We start from the raw sequence: 20,409 nt of genomic DNA, 5'->3' as shown, positions 1-20,409 counted from the left end.
CTTTCCCTTCAATGTCAATGTCTTTCTACGAGAACTAAACATTACGCTTACCTGTGGAAAATCTTCTGTGATAATTATCAGCCAACGTCAATTACTCCTCACAGACTGAACTTTTTTTAAGATACCTTCTTAGGATGTAGCGTGCGAGAGAGAGAGAGAGAGAGAGAGAGAGAGAGAGAGAGAGGGAGAGAGGGAGAGAGGGAGAGAAAGAGAAAAAATACGTTGGAAAGACGTGTGAACGTTATTTTGTTTCCTCTCGTGCACTGACGTTCCTCTTTGCGAAATTGCGCGATATAAGTAATTAGCCGCGGCTCTATTATATCGGATTATCCGGTGGCGAGAATGCAGAATTGCCGATTAGGTTAGTAAACGATTAGCACTATTTACCAACATATACCTATATATACACGACACCATTGTCGCACAACATCCCACTTACAATTGTGCATTGTAAATCTTTGTTCTCGAGGTAATCCGACGAGTCGTGCGAAGTAATGAGAAGAAGGAATAGGGGAGAAAATAGAAGGGCGTTCGTGTACCAAGTAATTAATAAATCCATCGTCGCGTAAAAAACGCACGACTAGATGAGTACTTGTATAAATAAGCCATGCGCGGCCCTCGTATATCTCTTCTTCGCAATCTCTTGGATCGAGACAACATTTCGTTACCGCGTGTATGTACACACGCGTCGATCCTCGCGTTTATTCCAAACGCTGAAGTTGCCGCTTTTACGTAAAGTCGACGGCGCAAAATATCTCGGTGCAAAACTAATGGCACGACAAGCTTCCAACTGTCAAAGTCTTTTCAGGGGCTTCTTCTGTATGTAATGCACGAGTCGATGTTCACACAAGACAAAATTGACGAGGCACATGTCTTTCCAACTCCGTGTTACCAACTCGTGCTAAGATGAAACCATGTTACCCGATCTTTTACCCTTATTACGCGTACCGCAATGTGATCTCGTTATCATCAATCGAGAGACCAATGGGCGTCTAAGTGTCAAATCGTAATTTTCGAGGTGCGCAAGCATTACATATAACGCGAATTCGCGCGCTCTATATTTTTGTAAGATGTCGATGTTACTTCGCCTCGCAACTATCGCAGTAACGTGTTCTTGACAAAGTACAAATAACGAAATCAACTGGAATCGCAATCAAGCGTGGGGAAAAAAGTTGCCTCGTGGCAATAAAAGAAGCTGACATTTAAATGTTTATTGACTAGCAAGTGGCAGACATTTATTATCATCGTTGTTATATAAATAATCACTGATGCACTTTTTTCTATATTACTGTCGTGTTTGCATAACTGTGCCTATGCCTGCTTTTGCATTTTAGATTTATACCTGTACATAAAAAATAATTGTTTTGTCACGTTTTGCCGAGTGATTGTGCCACACAGCGTTTCATCGTTTGCAGAACTGAAAATCATTATTGCATCATCGCGATAAGTCATAATAAAAAATATGTATGTAAATTCAATAGAAGAAATATACAGAGAAGAAATAAAACAAGAAATAAATTTCTTATGCGACTTGAGGATTTATGAGCAGAACTTGCAATAAAAATTTGCAAAAACCATGTGGGAATGCAATAATCGATTTCAGTACTGAAGAATCGTTTTGCGAATTTATTGAAAATTGACGAAAACGCGCTTGCTATTTTATCGAAAAAAGTTTTTGCGTTATTGTTCTTTATCGTCAATCCATTGAAGAAGTCAAAAATATCTTTAATCAGAAGATCAACCTAGTTCAATGCACTAGAGATCTCTAATTAGCATCACAAATATATTTTAATCAAAGATGCAAATATAACTAAAAAAAAAATTGGATGTTAAAAACATAAAAAAAAACTAAAATATTAATTATTAATAATAAAATATTGATTTTATTTAGTAAAAAAGGAACTTCGTATAATATTATCACAGGATACTGACTTCCAATTCGACAATCAGCCAAAAAATAAATTCTTAATTAATTTAAAGTAGCAAGCGCGTTCTCTTCCTGATTATCGCGCGACGATCTGACGGGTCTCTTTTACAGATGACAATGAAGTCGACATTCCGATATTTCGTTCGGAAGAAGGACGTTATTTGGCATCGTGTAAGTAATGACAGTCGAATTTTTCTTTCCTTTCTCTAATCTTCAAAGAAATTTATATAACCACATCATATTCACGCACCTTTTAGCATTGGGCGATCCCTTGATCAAGGGACTGACGGAAGTTGCGAATGCGCGGCCAAAGGATCCGGTCACGTATCTCGCGACGTACTTGTACAACTTTGCCAGCCAGAATAAAACGAATGGACAGGTAATACGACTTTCGGGCGTATTCACGAAATCCACGCAACATGCAAACTTCCTTGACCCCGATTTCAGGAATCCGACGTTCTCATTATACCCGATCGCGAAGAGGAGAACTTGGAAAATGTCGAGAACGACAATTTCGACGAGGACGCCGGCTATCCGCAAAGTCCAGATTCGGACATACCTGAGTCTACATTCAGCAATCCTAATCGAGTACGTAACGCAAAATATTCAACGACTCATAACGACCCTGACAATAAGCAACCAGTAAGATCTGGCTAGCGAAAGGCGCACAATTACAGCTCTCACTGGACTAATCTTTTATTTCAAATATCAGGATTTTCACAATACGAAATTTTAGCTGGTTTTTCGTTAATAGTGTCCCACGGTGACGAAGCGTGACGTTTCGCGCGTGCAAATTAAAGATAAGAATGATACATTTCTCAGGACGAACACGGGCAAAGCATGATCCACTTCGCGACCGTCCGCTCTTACTCGAAGGACGGTTTGTACCATCTGCTGCTGGAGACGCAGGTAAACGTCGGTTTCAGGGATGAGCTATATCGGACCGCCAGAGACGTCGCCGAACAGGCGAATATCCGAGGGAACGTCGACGAGATCGATCGCTACGTGGTTTATTTAGCGGCGAGAGGTAAACAAAGCGGCATACGTATGGCGAATGCAAAAACAAGATATCAGACTCGAGATAGAGACCGATGCGACTTTTAAAACGTTGCGCGCAGGTGAGACGGCGAAATTGGTCGAACTTTTGTTGGAGGGCTACGATCATATCTTGGACACCGAGGACGAGGGAGCGAACATTATAGACATCGCCGCGGAAAGGGGCCACGACGCTACCGTACAATTTCTGCAATCGATCCCTAATTACGTGGTAAGTCAATGAGAACGACGCGACTGCTGAGAGTTGCGATCTCGGTCGGGCAGAAAGAAAATCGGTTTGCTTTCTCATCGTCCTTCGAAGGTCAAACAATCGGCCATCTCCCACGACAAATTTACATAAATGCCATGAAATTTAAACAATGTTTCCAATCTTGAAGTTAAAATCTTAAAATTAAAAATTGACCCAAACACTCAACGGCGCGACGACGAATCCGATTGTATTCAATGCGGTGATATCCGGCAGAATCAACGCGAAGAGGTGCACGCCGCGATTCGCAGCGGCGAGGAAGATCGCGTGAAGGAACTTTTGCATAAGAACAATGGAGGTGGAAAGTTGCTGGCCGTCGGGAAAAACTCGATCGGCCGCTGCGCCCTGCACATCGCCGTGCTCCGAGAGCAAGAAGAGCTCGTCAGATTCATCGCGAGAACGTATCCGGAAACGTTGCGCATCGGCGATAACGTATGTCACTCTCGCACGTTCTCACCTGCGCAGTAAATTATAACTCGATGAAATAATAACTCGGTGAAATAATTTTAATTGCAACAAATATATCCTCTCGTTAAAAGAAAATGGATAATATAAAACTTACTTGCACGCGAGAGATTACAATTTTACGTTTCAGTTGGAGAGGACCGCTCTTCATTATGCGATGGGAGTGCCGTCCGTGGAAGTCTTAAGTAACGTGTTAATTAAGGCAGGCGCGAAGCGTATCGTTAAAGACCTGGTAAGACGTAGATACACTGCAGCGAAAGAAACCATCGCTGCTCGCAACACAAAGGATGCTAATTCTTCTTCCCTTCCAGAAATCCCGGCAACCTTCGTATTACTTTATGAACAAGTCTGACATTGAGAGACTTCAGGAAGAGGAGAAATCCATGACATGAGTCGTACGATAACGATATTCGCACAGATTTCGCAATTGCACATTCACATACTTTATTATAATCCATCAAGATGTACGTTGTGTGAGACAAGGTCGACGAGGAAATGAAAGATAATGAGAATCGACGAGATTCGGAGATCAGGAAGAGAAGCCGAATGGAGAACTCTCTTTATTTGTCCAATGATTCTTGTCAAGAATCCAACAAACCGACAGATAAAATATTTCTGAATTTAACAATATTTTACAAACTTTTGAACTTTTTTTTTTAATGAAAAGAAAAAAACCAAATCTCTTGATATTTTCTCCGTTCCTATAGCGCTCTCGGCGACCCTGTTGAGCTACTTAAGCGTTAGTCCGACAAATAATTGAAAAATTGTATAGATTCATAACATGTTTGAATTGCGTCAAATGTGGAGACAATCTAATGTCTTATAAATAAATGTAAGGAGACTACAACGGTGTCGTGTGTCATTTCACCAAATTCCACCAAAGCAGCGCAATTATACACCGAGCAAAGAATAAAGTTCGAAGGCGATATTATTTGAGAGACTAGTAATAAAATATCGAAAATCGAAGCAACGTGTAAGAGACAGAGGGGAATTCAGAAGATTTTTGTCAGTTATTTGCTCATTCTGCTGTTCTATTATAATTTAAGTCAATGCTTAACAATCTTAAATTAAGTTGTGCTTGTTCGACATATCATCTAAGGTAAATTGAGATCGAAAAAAGTTTAATGCTCAGATATGAAACTCTTAACATTGGTCTCAGTGGCATTGTTTTGCCGCGTGATCGTTAAGTACTCCTCGGTGATCTCCTCGGGCTGGATCTTGTTAAAGTACGTCTCCCGCTCCTTATGTACGTAGCGCGCATCATCAAAGTTAAAATGCAATCCAAGAACTATATTTAATGCAGAGGTGTCGTACGCGTGACAGCCGGAGTACCGGTACTGTGGTTTTTTATTGAATCTACAGCCCGCCGATTGCGCACCTACGGATCATTCAGTAAGAAGCTTAAAACGTGTAAGGAACACGAGTTTAGATAAGACGATTAGTATGTATATTCGTTGAAACACATGACACACAGTAACTACGAGTAGAGCGTATCAACGTTGGAGTGTTTAATTGCAAATACCTACCAATAGGAGAAATGCAATCTCTCGTCAGTGCGCACTGGACCCAAGGTAGCATTACTCTCTCTCTAATGTCTTTAATATTGCTAATCACTAGGTGCGACGCTCTAATCAGTGGGAGAAAGAAGAAACTCTCAGCGGAGGCATGAAAGTATTCATACATCTTTGGATGCGTTAGGGAACTAATGGCGTGCCTCGTAGGCCAAGTCAAAATGCCAGATTTTGGAGAGAGATACTTCGAAATGTCTGACGAGTTCAGACGTACATTTGAGTCCATATAGATTATGTTACCTAGCGTATTTAAAGCTGTCTACGGTAGAAAAACATTATTCACGTATATAATCGGTATCTCTGAAAAGCCATAAATACATACTCATGTGATGGATTACTCACTTGAATAACTAGAGGTCTATAAACATGCAGCGTGTCGTCTTCGACGTGAGCAGGAAATGGGCTTAGATCAAAGTGAATCACATTACATCTCGTAGAATTACAAGCGATTCTAACACTTTGTAAGGAATCCTCACTTAAACCAACACTATAAATCACAATACTATTATTTGGCAAAAAATGGCTGACATTTCTAACGAAGCCGTAAATATATTGCTCGTTTCCAGGCCTTACGAGCGACACAACCGTCACATTCTGAGGTTTAAGACTGACTGGTGTCGTGCTGGTCTGCCCATCCAGACCAAGCAACGCGAGGTACTTGGAATCTGTCACCAGACGCTTCTCCTCAACATCTTTTAAATTCTCCTTGAAACAATTAATTCAACATGATGCAAACAACGCAAGACACAGGGAGGAGAGAGAGAGAGAGAGAGAGAGAGAGAGAGAGAGAGAGAGAGAAAATAGAGAGAAAGAAAGAAGGAAAAAGGGAGGGAAACAGAAAAGAGAAATAGGGAAGACGAGAGAAAGAGAGAGGGAGAAGGAGAGGGAGAGGGAGAGAAAGAGAACGAAAAAGGAAAGAATATTTATGTCTGTTCAATTAAACGCTACCTACCTGGAAGCTCCGTAGCTGCTTGTGAGTTTCGGTCACTAGGGTCTGAATGGAAGGTCGTTGATTGCTGAAAGCAATGAAAACGATGCTGCTCCCTGCTATGCAAATCAGCAACAGTAGCAGGCCCTTGGTACGCATCGCTCATCGTTTAACGTGATTTGGGGGGCAATCCAATACAGATATAATACTGACTATCTTACGTCAGGAACATCCCAATTAGGTTAGACACTTGCGGCGGCGTCATAGTACGTCACGTTGTAAACGAGCGAATACCGTGGAAACTCATACCGAACGCACGGACGGTCAATGTGGATTATCAGCGGCTATATTTACAAATTAACGGGAGATTAGATTAAGGCCTTTGATAACAAATTGTTCCAGAGAGCTCGACAAACGCTCCACCTCTCCATAAGGGTCTCCATTCTGTGCTCTGTGCGTCCTTCTGCGCATCTGTCGCCGAGAATGACGTATGATCGTAGCGCCCTCTGTCGAGAGCGGCACGCGATATTTCAAAACTTGTTTGAAAAAGTACCGCATTGCATGCAATTTATATATTATATTTATATATGCGTATTATTATATATTACATACGTAATATTATAATTAGGCCAGCGATGCAGATGAGAATTCCCTCGACAGTTTAACATTTAAGACCACTCGCGTGGCCCCAAGGTCGCGAACCGAAAGTTTTACCATTTTTTGCGTTACGGAGAATCTGACAGAGCTATTCTTACGCAAATGCGACCTTCGCTACAGAGAGAAAGAGAGCACAAGAGAGTTTACATGTTACCGTAAGATTATATCTTAAGATACATACTCTTACGACACCAATACCAAAACCATTGTGCTATTCGCACACCTCGACAAAACTATGCACTTGAATGATGTATTATTATGAATAATTGACGAGCTCTTGATACACATTCTGCATTATTTGATTGTGTACACCTCGTAATTAATACTAAAATTTACTACATCATATGCAATGAAAAGAAGCAAACATGATAATTTATTCAAAGATTTATTCAAAACACAGACAACAATACGATAACTCGTTTGTGCGCGACCTTAACATTGGTTAAGGTTGTTCGCAGATTCTACGAATTCTATCTCGAACGACGTGTATTCTTGTAATGCTTGTTTTTTAATGTTTCGGCCTGCGTAATGTACGTATGAGAAAATAAGAGAATAAACCTATATATACTGTGGCTGATTAATTCTGAATGCTATTTTTATTTCCTTATATTTTATTGCTTCAAATGTAACCAGTTTTTACTCATGAGCAACTTTTCTCTATAAATGAGAGTCTCGCTCGGACGGTCTCAGTAGTGTTCGATTCGACACCGTCGATATAATTTCTTCCGTTATCAGTTAGTGCGAGAACAAAAATGATGGCTCGACTAATCGGTGTCTATCTTGTGATCATCTTCGGATTGATGTGTATCTATGCAGAAGAGTTATATTCTGACAAATATGACGACATCGACGTCATCAGTATCCTCAAAAATGACAGATTGCGGAATCAGCATCGTAAATGCTATTTAGGTGTAGCACCATGTACAACGGCAGATATGAGGTTCTATAAAGGTATACACATACACACACACACACACACAAGTAGCTCATTCCTATCATTTATTTTTTATGACAAAATTCTCTTTCTCTCTTTCTGTCTTTTAATATCTTTTTTCTATCTCTCACTTGATAAACAACTCATCTCATTTTCAGATATCCTCGGCGAAGCTATCGTGACACAATGCCGAAAATGTACCGAGAAGCAAAAGCAAAATTTGGAAATAATGACTGAGTGGTATATAACAAACAAACCAGATGAATGGAACAAATTCGTGGCGAAAATGATAGAAAATTTAAGAGAGAAAAATAAAGGACAATAAGAAACTACAATAATTATAGAACAATAATGTTAATCAATTGTTAGAGATGTTAATCAGTATTAACAGCACGTAAAACGTTTCAATTGCGGAGAACTCTTCTATGATATTTAGAGTAAAAATAAATGTAAAAATATAGTTTGGGATTTTTTAAACTAACATTTGTATCTATCGATATTGTATTATTAGAGCAATTTATAAGAATACAATAATATTCAGAATTTGTTTACATTGTGATGGTGAATTTTTCCAACATAAATTGCATCGTATTCGTCGTATTCGCCATACTTTTACTTTACAAACGGATCACTTAAAAGCTTTCCTGAGGTGACGTTCTTCCTGTAGAAGTGAACTGGAATATTCGCGAAGCGTTGGAAATAAATTTTAAACTACATTTGATTATAAACGCCGTAAAAGGCATATATTATCATCTGATGAATATTTCTTATAAAAAGAATTCATAAGATAAAATCCTCATTGCAAATAAAGCAAACTCGTGTTTATATAATCTAATGCGCAGTGTGCTTTCAGGAATACAGATTTTACATTTATCCTCTGTACTTCTTACAATGATATATGCTGTTACGCACTAAGTACCGATTCGTGCATATCTGGGTTCGCAAAGAAATTTTACTCTGAATTTTGTAAAAGAACTTCACTTTGTTACTAATATATACAAGATTATTTAAAAGTTTCTCTCGTATGGATAATACTTGGAAACACGTTCGCCACACGTTAGCCTACGACGATGGCTCGTGCGCGACTCTCCGTTGTTTATTATTGATTCGTTGTCCAGGGAGATCGCTCTTTAATTCTAAGGACTGGTATTGATTTTCTAAAATATAGCTGATCAGATCGTCCCAGCTGACCGGCAATCAAAAGACGAGAGACACCACATATCGTGGCGCATAACAATACGATACGTATATTAAGTGCTATATTCATCATTCCACGAACTCTATCTTGAACGATGTCTATTCGTAATGGTCGGTTTTAAGTATTTTGGCTTGCGTACATATAAGAAAATAAGAACATCCCTGTATGTATTGTGGCTGATTCATTCTGAGTGCTATTTTTATTTTCTTTTATAGTTTATTGCTTGAAATGTACATAACCAGTTTTTTCTCTTGAGCAACTCTTCTCTATAAATGCGACTCTCGCTCAGACGGCCGCGGTAGTGTTCCATTCGATACCGTCGACACAGTTTGCTCCGTTACCAGTTAGTGCGACAACAAAAATGACGACACGACTAATCGGTGTCTATCTCGTGATCATCTTCGGATTGATGTGTGTCTATGCAGAAGAAGAGTTATATTCTGACAAATATGACAACATCGACATCGACGGTATCCTTAATAATGACAGATTGCGGAATCAGCATCGTAGATGCTACATAGGTCTAGCACCATGCATAACAGCAGATATGAAGTTCTATAAAAGTATACATATACACACACACACAAAGTAGTTCATTCCTATCGTTTATTTTTTGCGATAAAATTCTCTCTCTCTCTCTCTCTCTCTCTCTCTCTTTTTTCTCGTTCATCATTTTTTTCTTTTTTAAATTGTACTTTCTACTCAATATATTTGCGTTTGAGCTAAACTCTCTCTCTCTCTCTCTCTCTCTCTCTCTCTCTCTCTCATTGTCTTTTAATCTTTTCTTTCTATCTTTCACTTGTTAAACAACTCATTTCAGAATTTATCGGCGAAGCTATCGCAACAAAATGCCGAAGATGTACCGAAAAGCAAAAGCAAAATTTGAATAAATTAGCTGACTGGTACGTAACAAACAAACCAGAAGAATGGAACGAATTCATTGCGAAAATGATAGAAGCACAAAGAGAGAAGAATAGAGGACGATAAATAACTGACTACGATAATCACAGAACAATAATGTTAACCAATTGTTAGCGACGTTAATCAGTATTAATTGTATAAAGTATTTCAATTGCAGAGAACTTTTTTATATTTAGAGCAAAAATAAACATATAGCAGTAAAGAATATATAGTTTATGATTTTTGTAACTAACACTCGTACCCATCGATATTGTGTTATTGGAATAATTTGTAAAAGCACAGTAATATTCAGAATTCGTTTACATCATGATGGTAAATTTTTTCAATATAAATTGCGTCGTTTGTATTCATCATATTTTTACTTTACAAACGAATCACTCAGAAACTTTCCTGAGGTGACGTCCTCCCTAAAAAAGTGAACTGGAATGTTCACGAAACGTTGGAAATAAATCTAAGATGAACGCAGCATAAATCCAGAAATCAAATCAAACATTTAATCACGGACGGTGTTAGGAATTTTTGAGAAACAATTGACAGTACGCGCCGTCGATTATGTATAATTTTGCGTCGTTAAATCTGTATCGAGTGAGCGTATTATTTGATTCTCTCAGAGGGAAAATGAGGAGTTCACATGCGAAATTTTAAACGGCGCTTTAAAAACTAAAATGATCTACGTTCACATCTGATCATAGAAGGCATATTATCATCTGATAAATTGATATTTCTTATATATACGTAATGCGAAATGTAATAAAACATAAAAAAATTTATAGGATAAAATCCTCATTGCGAATCATTACAAATTCACTCTTACATAATCAAATGCGCTCTCAGAAATACAGATTTTTTCAGTTTTTCTCTGTACTTCTTACGCTAATGTTACGTACGATATGTATGTGGTATATTCAACATGTTTTGCTACGTATGTATATGTAGAGGAAAAACTTATTAACTTTGTAGAGACTATATTAATAAAAATTGCGTTTAATTTAATACATCTATATTGTATGTAATACCATACTGATATATAATCTTCTTTGCCATGTGAAAAATTGTAGAATCTAATAACCTTCCGACAATAAACTGAAACATTATTAGTTAAGGACTATGTAAAGAAAAATGCTTTCAATGATTTATCTAGTCATCTGTTATATCACGAAGCAATCGTTTCAACGTTTCCATTCTACATATCAAAGATAGTCTCAAAAAAAAAAAATTGATGTTTTTATCTATTATTTATGTTCAATGTCCATCAATCAATATCCTTTCACGTTTAAAAGCTACTTTACGATACTTTATATCACGCGTTCATGATTGTTGTTGAACGACTTTTCACTACATATCTCGCGTAGTTCACTTGTTTTTATTATTGTTTCATCGTACATTTATTTCAATTATTCCCAGCATTTCTGTACGTGAAAATACCATGCATGATTTATAAATGAAACTACTTGTGTGAGATATGTGCAATTATTAATCCCTAACATAAGTACGATTACCCTTCTGTGCCAAAAAGTTGGTGGTTTGAAGACAATGAGGTCTTGAATGAATACAAAGAAACAATCATTGGATATATTACGTATATATATTTATCTTATTATAATGAATCATAAATATTGATCAATTCTAACATAATTATATTAGATTTTCAATAAAGAGAAATAATTCCTAAAGGCACATCAAAGTTACACGTTTTGTAACACTGAAAAGTCGATTACGTAAAGCTACGTCGTCAGGATCAACAAATTTGATAAAAACTATTTTTGTAAAATTCATCTCACTAAAGATATACCTTCTGTCCCACAGCAGACAGAACTCGACAATTAACCGTAACAAATTTTCGCACAATCCCGTGTAGCACTCGGTGTGTGTGTATGTGTGTGATCCTCGTGCCTTTACCTCTGAATGAGATCAATTAAGCATTACGAATACTTCGATATAAACGGTATTGCATTTCAAATTGTCAGATTTCCACATGCGTCATTTCGACGCGTGACATTTCGCGCATTTAACATTATTACACCATATTTGCTTTGGGACAGATTTTACATTTTTAGTCGTAGTATAATATATATCTATATAGAACACGCACTTGGCGCGCGCACGATTCAACAGTTAATTATAGACAAATTCTCTATCTATAATATTAATCTCCGTGTTTCTTTCATATATATATATATATATGTGTATATATATGAATATATATATATATATATATATATTCATATATATACACACATATATATATATAGATTTATATATATATATTTATAATTAAAACGAAAAAGTTGTCTATTATCGTTAAAAATGCGTGCATCGGCACAACTATCTATCTATCGGCACGACTAACAAACGTCGCCTCGTTATGCTTCACTATTGGATCAGGAACATATGTCTGAAAGTTCGTAGAAATAGTTAATCGTGAAAATGTGCACAAAGTAATATACTCCGCCGTGTTTCGCTGTTTGAAAAAAACATCGATATAACGATCAGGACTCATACTCGTGTATCCCGAGTCCGAACTTCTTCGAGCTTCTAGAGAGACTAGCTAGTTAAGTGATATTTGGTAAGAAGCTTATCTTCACAATTTCAGCGTCGTCAAGAGTTGCTGGCCGGTCTCCATTATCAACGACTTCACGTGATCCGCATGCATGATTTGATTGCACATCTCAGTGCATCTCTGAAACGCCGCCATGTCGTCCCTCGGTAAGATGCGATGTAGACTCTTCATGGGCAACGTGTGCGGTAGATAATTCAAGATCTCTGCGAATTTTCAAAGAAGAGACCGATCTTATCATGATTGCGCATCAAATTGCCAGTGATTACGTGCGACTCACCTTTCATGATCTGCGTGTACAACCACTGAAGCTCCTGCTGCGCTGTTGACATGGCGATCTTATCTCGCGTTAATTCGATAAGGTACTTCCACTCGGTATCCTTCGTGTATTTATCCTGAAATATGGAAAACGTGGCAAATATTGCGCATGCATAAAGATATGACACAACGACGTACGGAGAGTCTACCTTTGCATACTGCAATACCGCTTGCGAGCAGTTATCCATCAGAATCGCCGTGACTTCCTCTGTGTTCTGAATGCACAAGGTCTTGAGAGACAAGTCTCCGTCAATGCTCTGCGTTTCGAGGAACTGCTTGACTTCGTGCAAGCATTCGATCGGCAGGAATTCGCACGACAGCACAGACTGCAGCTTGAATAATTCTTTAGGCATGACCTTCTCGCTGTCGGGCGTGTTGTTGAAGTTTGCGAGGTCCTTGAAGTCATTCATGTTCAAGATCTTCTGATAATCTTTGGCGTACGGCGGCATCTTGTTCAGATAGCTCGGCCGGTATTTGCCGAACATGAAGTACTCGTTATCGCTCTTCGGATCCTCCTTGGACTCGGTGTTGTAGACCTTCGTCTGCGTCAGCTTGCCTAAATAAGATCGTACCAGCAACTTGAACGCCTCGACGAGGGCAAAATCCGCGCGCACCTGATTCTTATTCACGATCGCACACTCTGTCATGGACTTGGAGCTGAAATAGTTGTGCAGGTACTTCTCGAGGAAAGCTTGCAACGTGGCGGCCGCGTTGTGACCGTCCCTGCCGACTCGCGACGGCAGGTACTCTAAGAACACCTGTATAATCTGATGCAAGGACAAAGTGCCTTCGTCCTCGATGATCTGTATCAGAATCTCCGCGAAAATAGTGTTCTTGATGAGCATCAGCGTGCCGGCGAAATCCGAGAAAGTAGGGATCATGGGGCTCCTCTTCTTCATGGCGGTCACATCGAACAGCAACTCCCAGCGCTCCAGAACGATCTGCTTGATGCATCGCGCGGATACCGGCTGCAACGCTTGCTCCGCTTGCTTCTGCTTATCAGCTTGGATGTAGAGAATCGCCAGAGCGAGCTGCACGATGTCGTCGATTTCGTGAGTCAGCAGCACGTTGATCAGCTTCTCGGTGGCGTACTCCCTCAACACTGGACTGCCAAAGATCAGTTTCAATAGGTCATCTTTCTCCAGCTTGCTGATGATCTCCATGATGTTGTATCCTTGGAAAAGCGCGTCCGCCTCGGAGCCGCTCTTCATCGTGAGGAGCGCGTCTGTCAAGAACGTCAGCAGCCCTGGCGCGTCTTGACTGCACTTTCTGGACAGTACCTCGGAAGGTTTCAGCCCGGACATCTTGTAGTAAGGGATGCACAGGTCCCAATCGGACTCGGCCTCCGATCGTATGTAATAATCCGCGAGCAAGGCGCATGACTGATTATACAGGTTCTTCAGCTTGAGATCGATCTTGTGCGTCACGTCGTCGAATTCCTCATTATTGTCATTGTAGGAAATATCCTTCGCCAAGCGTATCAAGGCGTGCGCTTCTCCCAGCAGGTGCCGATAGGTGCTCGGACTGGAAGACCTGTGATTCCTCGCGGCGTTCAGAATGTCGAAGTACACGTTCTCGAGACTGGGTAGATTCAAGGAGTACATGGTCCAAGAGCTATCGGCTTTCGCCAGCAAGATTATGTAGCTCTTGGTGTGTAAGAGCTTCTGTATTCCTAGAAATGGTCTCAAACCAATCAGGCATACCGGTTCACTGAGACTGGGACATATTGTTCTGGTGCTATCGGCGCTGCTCGTCAGCTTGGCGATGTGATGGGACAAACGTAAGGTGTAGGACTCGAGACCGGCTTCCGTAAGCGCATGAAGCACCGTGTGCTCCAGCGCGATGTGATAGACAGGTGCCGTGAACGGATAGGTGGTGAGACACGTGGCGTCGAGGGAGCTGTTGCTCGCTGCGGGGAAGTGATATAAATAGCCTTCCTGCATCGTGCAAACAAAGCAACTTACACCCTGTAAGTACCTGTACTTGCCGGACCGTAATATAGATTTCTTCATGCCGGCAGTGTTACACTCCTTCTTCAAATACAACGGTTTCAGCACCAGACATCTGAAGACCTCCAGAACTCCGTCGAGTTTGGCGCTATTGCCGTTACTACCAGCGTTGATCTTCAGACACAGTAGGTTCTTTATTGTGTAATTCTCGGACCATCCCACGTCGGGCGAGGTCGTCTTGATGAAGATCCTGATGTCTGCTGAGTTCAGCACGAAAGGGCTCAGGGTGTGGCCTGGCCCAGCTCTCTCTAGACTTATCGACGGCAAGCTCACCGTCAACGATTGCGAATTGGAATCGATGATGCCCTGCGCGATCAGCCTCTGCATCTCGTCCTTCTCATTGCACACCAAGTGCTCCCAGTCTATGTAATTCTTATTACTACTTGGTCTTGCTCGGTTAAAATCGCTTGTTTCTAATCTACACCAGGTGCTCCCCTTCGAGCCTCTGTGCTTCTTATCTTTGGATTTCAGACTAATCGGCATTGCCTCGTTGCTCTCAGATTGATTATCATGATCCGCGGACTTTGGTTTTGTGTTCGCTACTTGCTGCTGCATCGCGTCATCGTTCCCCAAGCTGTTGCTGTTCTCCACGAGCGACGAATCTGTGGATATGGATGTCTTGTCGACGGAGGAGGAGTTCGTGGAAGCTAATGAGCTAAGTTGGTCGATGTCTTCATACATTGAATTCGTGAGACGAAAAACGGAGAGATTTGTGTCGTCCATGATGGCTACGAAGTCTTCCATGATTTCCATATGCGTAGGTGCAAACGTGAATCCCAAGGACCATGGCCTGGATTCGAAGTCTATGAACTTCATCTTTGATACCTGTTGCGTCTCCAGCTTGAATTCATGCAGAATGGCGCTGTTTCCCGAGGCTACTAGTAAGTTACCTGTGCTTTGGCAGCAGGCGATTAATGTGGGCTGCACACTGAGTGGCAGTTCTATCATCTCCAGACTGTTCAAGGGTCGATTCAGACTCGGGGTAACACGTCCTGCAATCCTGGCTCGCATCGCTTGACTCTGATCCTTCACTACAGCCCAATTGACATAAATCCTTACAAAATTAGAAGTGGCTCTGTTCACATGATTATTGCTCGCGCTGTCTCTGAGATATTTTGATTCCAATGTCACGACATAGTCACCCTTGGCGCAGTGTGCCATTTGATTGATCATATCCACCGTAGGAAAGACTGTGTGCAGTTTGACGTCAGAGTTCATCAAGTCCCATACCTCCACGCAATGTGTTGACAACGCCAACAGGAGCATCTCGCGACCCTGGCTGGTGGCCGTGCACATCGCCATCGGTTCCTCAATCTGGGTGACATTCTGTCCCAGGAAGTTGTGTACTGTTATCACACGCACCATAGCGTCGGTCCCCTGCTCCTCCTCTATCTGTATTGCCTCTCACCACGTAGCATACCACGAGCTGTGCGAGCGTCACACACCTTCGTTTTCGTTGGATCGTTGGCGGTTACTTCGTTGATGATTACTGTATGAGCATCATAACAGTGTACATATCTCTGCGTGTATGTATATGGGTGTGTGTGTGTGTGTGTGTGTGTGTATACATATATGTACGTATAGCTAAGTATCCGTCACGTAGAGGATGAGCGTGCTGGCGAGATTGCGAGCCAGCACGACGCAATACTTGCATGAAAATAAATATGACTCAACGTACGGAATCGACGCGGTCAGTGGGAGAACACCGATCCACCGGGAGCTCGACGAAACTTCGGGCCCGCGATGAAGCTGCGGTCGCCGCTGACATTCCGACGGGATGCGCGACGAACGATGCGAGAGGTTGATGAGTCGTCGTTGAATCGGTGAGCATGGTCATCGTGTGCGTTTCAAGCAACTGTCGTCATACTTTGGAATGCGTTGTCCGACAGGAACGATCGTTCAGCTCGCAAAAGAGGAAGGCACGGCGGATCCGCTCGATCTGTTTGACATCGCAAACGCACCCCCAACGCGCGCCCTCAGCGTGCCGACGATGCAGTCGTGAGAGTGCGCGTCGTGTGCGTCGATTGGTTCCACGGCTCTAGTCCGTTTGTTGACTGCCCGATCACAGCTTTGTGGGCTCAGCTTGAGTCAACACGCCTCTGTGACCAATCAGGGTATCGATATGCTTTCGGTGAACACCTGCTTGCAAGTGTCAAAGAGTTTGCTCGGTGAATGAATTGAGAAGAATATATAGGTATAAGTGCACATTACTCGTTTACACATACAATGACACGAAGCGAGTCTATCATTAATAAGGTAATGATTTAACTTGTTTCGTTCAATTCATATTATTGTCAGTTAAACAATGGTTTTCATATACGAGGTTAGCTCTGAGTTATTTTTTCATTTTGTTTTCATTTTTTTAGATAAAACATGTAGAGGACAGCTTAAAGAATACTTTACATCGAGTTGAAGTAATTGAGAAGAAGCTAAAGACGAAATTGCTCACTACTGAGAATCGAGAGAGATTGGAAAATGAACTGGAAGAAGTTAAGGAGGTCCTCAGGAGGAACGAAGAAAAATTGCAGAGTTTAAGAAAAGAGAACTGCAAGTCCTCTATGACAGCGGCCTGCTTGGTCTTCCTGTGTTTTCTTTTCTATGGCATTTACTTAATGATTTCTGAAAACATTTAATACACAGAACTGTGTGTACTTAGGGGAGAATTGTATTTTATTAAAAATTGATTTATATATTTTATAATTCATTGCAAGTAGGAAGCAGAGTCACTGTTGTTGAATCAGATCTTGCCAATATCATAATGCATTAGTGAGCATCAAGAAAGCAACAGAAATATAATTCTAAGATAAAAATATATGTGTAATACTTTATTATACGTACAATACATATAAAGATGTTATTGTAATGAACATTCCATATTTCTTGATCCTGTATACTTTATAGGTGGAAATTAGTATGTCTGAAAAATGTCTTCCTCTTTTCTGTATACATATATAATTATATATTACATGAATCATGGACCAAAATAAACACACCGAAATACATGCAATATCTCTTTTGCCAAAGCCACTTTTTATTTTCATATATTAATCAACAATCAAAATAAATGCTCTGTCCTATAGACTAGTTAATTATTTTAAATATTACACAAAAATATAACTTTCATCTGTTACTAAAACATATAATTGTTATATGTATTTATATAATTGTATAAAATAAAGTCTGCTGCTATGCGTTTGGACCATTGTTAACACATAAAGGAATATTTGTATTACTCAAGTTTAGCACATTGTCAACAAGTGGAATGAACTTTAGATTGTATTGTTTTTAATTGTTAGCAACAAGATCATATTGAGGTGCACGTGCAAGAGAACTGCGTATATATTTGGCATGTATCTCAGCCTCTAAGAAGCTGCCGCGTACTGCAGAATCTTCCTTCATCGCAGCTCTCCATTCAAGCTGTATTGAACAAAAGTTCTTATTACAAGCAATTCTAATTTACGGACTACATTATTAACAAGAATATTAAATTACCAGCCGCAGAAAGCGATCTCGAGGTATGACAAACTGTTCTCCCTGTAGAATTGTCATTGCATCAGCTCTTTCACACCATGGCCATATCATAAAATCCAACATTCCAGGCTTACCCCCACCAAAGAAAGCTGTTCCTCTCTTGGCTAACTCTCGCTCAAAGAGCTCCAATTTAGCTAATGCCTCGTTGAATAAATCCTGCTCCAGTTTTGGTGCTCGATACGCCTATGAATTAATTTGATCCAAGTACAATCAATACTTAGACCATAAACATGACTATATTATGTAAATACATGGAAAACCAATATGATAAATACCTTATATATTGTTGTTATCACCTCATTAAATCTATCAATCAATATCTTATCTTTGGCTTTTTTCAAAGGCTGGATTGGATACAGTTTATTGTGAGGATAAGCCTCATCCAGATAATCAACAATAATTAGACTGTTGTATAATGTCTCTCCTCCCTCCAGTTCAATGCATGGAACATCTTCCAGTGGATTTTTTTCTATTAACCAGTCTGGTTTATGCTTCAAATTTATATTCACAACATCATACCTGGATGTAAAACAATATGTGAAAAAGCATTCCACTTCTTTTAAAGAAACATATGTAGAAATTATATTCAATAACTATGTCTTGAAGCATTCATTTAGAATTTTTTCACAAAGATTTAATTGTTTAAGAAGATATATTAATGAGACGAAATATTTGCAACTGAATGATGCTCACGGAATTTGTTTTGCGTCCAATACGAGCAATACTCTTTGCGCATACGGACAAAAACGCATGCCGTACAAACGTATTTTCCCAGGTACAAGAGGAGGAGGTACCGATCCTGAAAGATCCAGAAAACCGAAAAATATGTTTCCGTCAATCGCCGATTACGCGACTTCTCACAACTTTACGCAATATAAATATGTTTCCCTACCGGTGCTTAAGTGTTTGGTGTTCATTTTGATCCTTGTGCTCGTTGCCGGCTGCGTCGAAACACTAATGCCTCTCGCTTCAAATAACACCTGACATTTCCGTTACACGACCGGGACTAAGAGAATAAATAACGATGACACTATACGAGTTTCTCTACGCGCAGGTATCGCAGCTATAACACCGAGTATAACAGTGTTTGTATCGTGGCGCACATGTGCGGTCTTCTTTATCGATCTCATATCCTTTTCCTATCAAATGTGCGTTGAACAGGTTTCGAGATGAAATCAAAACATTTCGCAAACGTATTATTCAGATCAAGTATGCAAATTTGCGATGTAAAGCTATTTCACCTGCGATGTAAAACACCTATATATATATATATATAGATGTTAATATGTAAAATATAAATGATTAAAACCACCCTTCAAGATGATTAAAACCACCCTTTAAGAACATTTAAAGTTTATTCGCAAATCTTTCATAGTCAATAGAACGATCTACATGGATACCATATTGCGACCGTTTCATTTATGAATTCCATAAAATTTGGCAAAATATAGACCAAGCGTTTCTTATAAATTTTTAGGATTGTATTCGGTAGTATAGTTCTCGCCGAAATATGAAAGATGGCAGCAACCTTGAATTTTTCTGTCCACCGGAAATGTGCCCGAAAGAAATTACATTTTATTGCAATAACTTTAAATTAATCTTCGAATACTTTTGGGAGAAAATTTTTGAAATTACATCGCTTTTCTTGGCTCGACAAGCACCACCGATTGCAATTTTAAAAGTTTGCAAGAAAACGTCGTGTTTGAATGGTATCATATTTTATGGTGGTTTATACATTTTGCAAAAATTGAACCGGTTTCACCTATGCTTTTATAAATGATATTTTGCTCAATATCGAAAGATGGCACTTGTAATTTTGACCCTTTATAAAATTATGAATCCCCTTACATTTACCCCTTACTTTCGTGAATCGGGAGCATATCCTATGCAAAAGGTTTGTGTCCCTGCTACATATGGTCGAGTCTTGGCTAATCTTGGAAAGTCCATATTTAGTTTCAAAGTTTCCGCTACGAGCCGCCACTATACTTACCGCCGGATCGAAGAGATTGTACGATTCAATCAATAAAAGTCAAGTAAATTTCTTACTTTTAAGTAGTACGAGAATTAAAAAATTTTTTATACATCAGTGC

The 20,409-nt window shown here is 39.8% G+C and overlaps 7 protein-coding genes across 7 annotated transcripts; 4 read left to right on the top strand and 3 right to left on the bottom strand.

Annotated features, from left to right (window-relative positions):
- The first annotated feature begins 194 nt into the window (after nucleotides 1–194).
- LOC109504071 (uncharacterized) lies at nucleotides 195–4,482 on the top strand. The gene is made up of 9 exons (XM_019842617.2): nucleotides 195–361; nucleotides 2,039–2,098; nucleotides 2,185–2,306; nucleotides 2,375–2,515; nucleotides 2,750–2,954; nucleotides 3,046–3,194; nucleotides 3,447–3,662; nucleotides 3,826–3,927; nucleotides 4,007–4,482. The coding sequence occupies exons 1-9, from the start codon at nucleotides 343–345 to the stop codon at nucleotides 4,085–4,087; spliced, it is 1,095 nt and encodes a 364-aa protein (XP_019698176.1). The 5' UTR covers nucleotides 195–342; the 3' UTR covers nucleotides 4,088–4,482.
- A 223-nt stretch (nucleotides 4,483–4,705) lies between these two features.
- LOC105185772 (uncharacterized) lies at nucleotides 4,706–6,668 on the bottom strand. Its single transcript, XM_011145527.3, has 4 exons — nucleotides 6,219–6,668; nucleotides 5,609–5,971; nucleotides 5,222–5,525; nucleotides 4,706–5,073 (listed from the first exon to the last, which is right to left on the bottom strand). Exons 1-4 carry the CDS (start codon nucleotides 6,351–6,353, stop codon nucleotides 4,817–4,819), a joined length of 1,059 nt encoding a protein of 352 aa, XP_011143829.1. The 5' UTR covers nucleotides 6,354–6,668; the 3' UTR covers nucleotides 4,706–4,816.
- Nucleotides 6,669–7,364: 696 nt separating this feature from the next.
- LOC105185771 (ejaculatory bulb-specific protein 3) lies at nucleotides 7,365–8,615 on the top strand. Its single transcript, XM_011145526.2, has 2 exons — nucleotides 7,365–7,802; nucleotides 7,944–8,615. The coding sequence occupies exons 1-2, from the start codon at nucleotides 7,604–7,606 to the stop codon at nucleotides 8,108–8,110; spliced, it is 366 nt and encodes a 121-aa protein (XP_011143828.1). The 5' UTR covers nucleotides 7,365–7,603; the 3' UTR covers nucleotides 8,111–8,615.
- Nucleotides 8,616–8,887: 272 nt separating this feature from the next.
- LOC105185770 (ejaculatory bulb-specific protein 3) lies at nucleotides 8,888–10,897 on the top strand. The gene is made up of 2 exons (XM_011145525.3): nucleotides 8,888–9,546; nucleotides 9,804–10,897. The coding sequence occupies exons 1-2, from the start codon at nucleotides 9,345–9,347 to the stop codon at nucleotides 9,968–9,970; spliced, it is 369 nt and encodes a 122-aa protein (XP_011143827.1). The 5' UTR covers nucleotides 8,888–9,344; the 3' UTR covers nucleotides 9,971–10,897.
- A 917-nt stretch (nucleotides 10,898–11,814) lies between these two features.
- Nucleotides 11,815–16,651, bottom strand: LOC105185768 (uncharacterized). Its single transcript, XM_011145522.2, has 4 exons — nucleotides 16,467–16,651; nucleotides 12,929–16,277; nucleotides 12,742–12,856; nucleotides 11,815–12,667 (listed from the first exon to the last, which is right to left on the bottom strand). The coding sequence occupies exons 2-4, from the start codon at nucleotides 16,151–16,153 to the stop codon at nucleotides 12,486–12,488; spliced, it is 3,522 nt and encodes a 1,173-aa protein (XP_011143824.2). The 5' UTR covers nucleotides 16,154–16,277; nucleotides 16,467–16,651; the 3' UTR covers nucleotides 11,815–12,485.
- A 204-nt stretch (nucleotides 16,652–16,855) lies between these two features.
- On the top strand, nucleotides 16,856–17,867 carry LOC105185769 (uncharacterized). Its single transcript, XM_011145524.3, has 2 exons — nucleotides 16,856–17,044; nucleotides 17,155–17,867. The coding sequence occupies exons 1-2, from the start codon at nucleotides 17,015–17,017 to the stop codon at nucleotides 17,419–17,421; spliced, it is 297 nt and encodes a 98-aa protein (XP_011143826.1). The 5' UTR covers nucleotides 16,856–17,014; the 3' UTR covers nucleotides 17,422–17,867.
- Nucleotides 17,800–19,433, bottom strand: LOC105185767 (pyrimidodiazepine synthase). The gene is made up of 5 exons (XM_011145521.3): nucleotides 19,212–19,433; nucleotides 19,013–19,118; nucleotides 18,595–18,838; nucleotides 18,281–18,502; nucleotides 17,800–18,205 (listed from the first exon to the last, which is right to left on the bottom strand). The coding sequence occupies exons 1-5, from the start codon at nucleotides 19,234–19,236 to the stop codon at nucleotides 18,074–18,076; spliced, it is 729 nt and encodes a 242-aa protein (XP_011143823.1). The 5' UTR covers nucleotides 19,237–19,433; the 3' UTR covers nucleotides 17,800–18,073.
- Nucleotides 19,434–20,409: the final 976 nt, after the last annotated feature.

This window comes from Harpegnathos saltator, unplaced genomic scaffold (assembly GCF_003227715.2).
Source record: "Harpegnathos saltator strain DR-91 unplaced genomic scaffold, Hsal_v8.6 scaffold384, whole genome shotgun sequence".
Classification (NCBI taxonomy): Eukaryota; Metazoa; Arthropoda; class Insecta; order Hymenoptera; family Formicidae; genus Harpegnathos; species Harpegnathos saltator.
This window is presented reverse-complemented; position numbering and strand designations above follow the sequence as displayed.